This window comes from Pollachius pollachius, assembly GCF_949987615.1.
Source record: "Pollachius pollachius genome assembly, chromosome: 18".
NCBI classification, from domain to species: domain Eukaryota; kingdom Metazoa; phylum Chordata; class Actinopteri; order Gadiformes; family Gadidae; genus Pollachius; species Pollachius pollachius.
Genome location: NC_136951.1, coordinates 20,026,090 through 20,029,206, shown reverse-complemented (window position 1 = coordinate 20,029,206; position 3,117 = coordinate 20,026,090). Strand labels below are relative to the sequence as shown.

At 58.2% G+C, this 3,117-nt stretch overlaps 1 protein-coding gene across 1 annotated transcript in view; it reads left to right on the top strand.

The window, feature by feature from the left end:
• The first annotated feature begins 732 nt into the window (after positions 1 to 732).
• The window catches only part of sema3aa (sema domain, immunoglobulin domain (Ig), short basic domain, secreted, (semaphorin) 3Aa), a 41,464-nt gene continuing 39,079 nt past the window's right edge, over positions 733 to 3,117 (top strand). Inside the window, exon 1 of the mRNA XM_079756224.1 lies at positions 733 to 960. Coding sequence (XP_079612350.1) covers positions 846 to 960 — 115 coding nt within the window. The 5' untranslated portion in view covers positions 733 to 845. The remainder of the gene's footprint in view (positions 961 to 3,117) is intronic.

The window sequence follows — 3,117 nt, the reverse complement described above, 5'->3', positions numbered from 1 at the left end:
GCTCTCTCGCGCTGACTCGCATACGCTCATTGTCGCTCTCTCGCGCTCCCAGTCTGCTGGAGCCACGCAGGGGGATTAGAGGCGCGCTGTGGGTGTCTGCTCAGAGAGGCAGAAGGCAGCGGAGAGAGCAGGACTACAGCAGAGCACCGCTCAGAGAACACAGAGAGAGAGAGGACCTCTCTGGGAACCCTCGTCTGCAGACTGGATACCGCTTTTTAGTTTGATCTGCTGAGACACTTATTGCTGCCGCCCCACTTTTTTTGGTTTCCTAAGCCAGCCCTTCTCCTTCTACTCTGGGGTGGAGGGGACCCACCCAGTGCCCACCAGAGAGACTCTGGAGCCTCCACTCAGCGGGACTGCTTAACCCCCAGCCTGGGACTCCTTCAGGGGGGAAGCCATGTGAGAAGGACCCATCCTCCGCCGCCACCTTTCCCCACCCCAACCCCAACACCTCTGCTCCGCGCTACGCCCAGCCCTTGCCACCCGGGTTAGTCTGGGGTTCACCGGATCTCTCGGGAAGTAAACCCTGTGCCCACGCGGTAGTGCCCTCCCCACCTCCGGATTCATTCGCCTCTTTCCAGGACTCTTTAGCGTGAGCCTTGTGCCCCGTTCCCCCAGGGAGGGACTGTTTCTCTCCCCCCCCCCACAGGTCCCTACCTCTCTCTGGGCTCTGGGCTCTCCCCCGAGCCTCTCTGAACCTCCAGGGATCCTCTAGTCCACGGGGTGGGAGGAGAGGACACCCCTGGTCTGGAGGCCGACCTGTGACCCCCACCCCCCTCCCCCCCCTCCCTGCCCCTCTACTCCCGCCGGCCCTCCCCTACTCGGACCCTAACCGCCCGTTCACCATGGATTACCTGTTAGCCTGGATTGTAGCGCTGCTGTGCGCCGCGGCCGTGCAGACGGCCAGAGGAGGAGGGGAACCCAAGCACAGCGTGCCCCGGCTAAAGCTCTCCTTCAAGGGTAAGCTGATTGTCTGATTACCCCCCCCCCACCCCCCACCCCCCCCGTCTCTGTCACCTCCACCCTTTCAGCCGGCGCTGCCTCAGACGCTCAAACACTCAGGAGGTGTCCAGAGTGTGCCCACTCCCCGCCGGCGGCCTCCCTAAACCGGTCCTGTCGCCCATCTCTTCTGATCTGTTGCCGAGGTGTTGACTTTATCAAATAAAGGCAGGAAGTGGACGGACGGGTTTTCTGTAGGGTTTTTTAACCGGTTTATCGCTTTTCGAATTGGTCTCTATCGCCTCTATCAGCTCACCTGCCCCCGTGGAGAGGAGTCTCAGCCCACGGTGTTTCCCTTCTTCTCCTCATTAACTCTCTCTCCGTGCCCTTCTCTTTCGGGGGCTCAGAAGGCACTTTACCCCAACCCCTCCAACCCGACCACCAACCCCCCTCTGTGCTCTTACACACAACCTTTTACAAATCGGCGGATTGCTTCCATATGCCCGGACTGTGTTCCCCCCCCCCCCCCCCCATATGCTGTCCCCCCTCAGCCTGTACTGTACAGACCTGTTAGGCACTTTGGACCTCCTGCGGCTTCCTCTGCCTCTCTCCTCCCCCCCCACCCCCGACACCCGAAACCTCTCAACGTCCAGCCTCGAAACCCGCAAAAAATGATCTGCTCTGATTTGTATGACACATACTCTTTCTTTAAAGGGTGCTGCTGCTATCCAGATACACCACCTCCCCCCCCCCCCCCCAAACCCACACCACCCAACACCACCCAACCACAGTTCTTCTGGCCTCTAGATGAATGTACCAGTTGCTGGGGCTCTGGTTCTGTTTAACGCTGAGGGTGGAATGGGGGCGTCATGAAGGGATATTTGTCTTGGATCGATTCTGAGAGATGGCGGACCATGTCGGTGGTGGTGGTGGTGATGGTGGCCGCGGTGACGGAGGTGGCCGCGGTGTTGGTGGCGGCGGTGGAATCGCCAGTGTATTTTTATTTGGCGTGTATTTATTCGGTGCACGTGTGCGCGTTGCTTTTCTTCTCCGTGTCTACGAACAGCAAACATGTTATTCCCGCTCTGCCTCTGTGTTATTTTGAGGGGAGACTTCGTAGCGCCATTGGTTCCTCTCCCTGCTCTGCCTCCCTCTCTCTCTCTCTTTTCTCTCTTCTCTCTCTCTCACTCGCTCCATGTCTCTCGGCCTCTCCGTCCCCCCCCTGGTCTGTCTCCCTTTCCTCCCTCTCTTCGCCCTTCTCATCTCACACCCTGCGCTAACTTAGGCCTGGGTGTAATGAGAGTCCTTCATCTCCGCTCGGAATGACTGCCATTTTTGGCATTTTTTTGGGCTGTTTTTTCTCTGTACGTTGTTGAGGGAGTCTATTGTGGTTTTTTTCAGTCCATAAACATGACGCTGTGAGTATATAGGGCCTGGGTTGTGTGGTCTCAGACAGACTTTTAACTCATCTTTTCTTTCGCCCTGTAAAAAATGTTCCTTTAAAGAAAAATGTGTCCTCGTCTTGCAGACAAAAACAAGGTTCCTACGTCTCACCACCCCTATTGATGTCAAAACATCACAGGCACAGAACCACAGATACTGTTGCTCTGATGGCCCCTCCTGATTTCGATCTGGGTATCCAAAGACTTGCAAAGAATGCAAAGTTCAGGTTGTGTTGTGTTTGTGTGTCCCCCTTGAAAGGGGCACCGCCTCACCCGGCTTTCTTCCACCATACGAGCGCTGCCTCATACGCTCCACAACATCGGCTCTGTGGCGATTGAAAATCCCGAGCTTGAGCGGTGAAATGTCGGGTTTTGGTCAAGAGTGTAGCGTCCCTTCACATATTTGGTCGTGAGGACCACAATGAAAAACACCCGCGTGAGGACGCGCTCCACGGTGCGCCACACCGCCGTGTTCACCCACCCCCCTGCTCGGGGTCACCCCAGAGTGCCCCCGCGGGCATGATGGGAAACTCTCAGGAACCGGCCAACCGCCGCCGTCAACGCCATCTCTGCCGCCACCGTCGAACCATCAGTCAGGAGGAATGCGAGCGTGCACTTCCTCCCCCCCTACCTCCCTCTCTCCCACCCTCCCACCCTCCCTCCCTCCCCTCCCCCCTCCCCCCTCCCCTCCCTCCCCCCCTCCTTCCCTCCCCCTCCCCTCCCTCCCTCCCTCCCT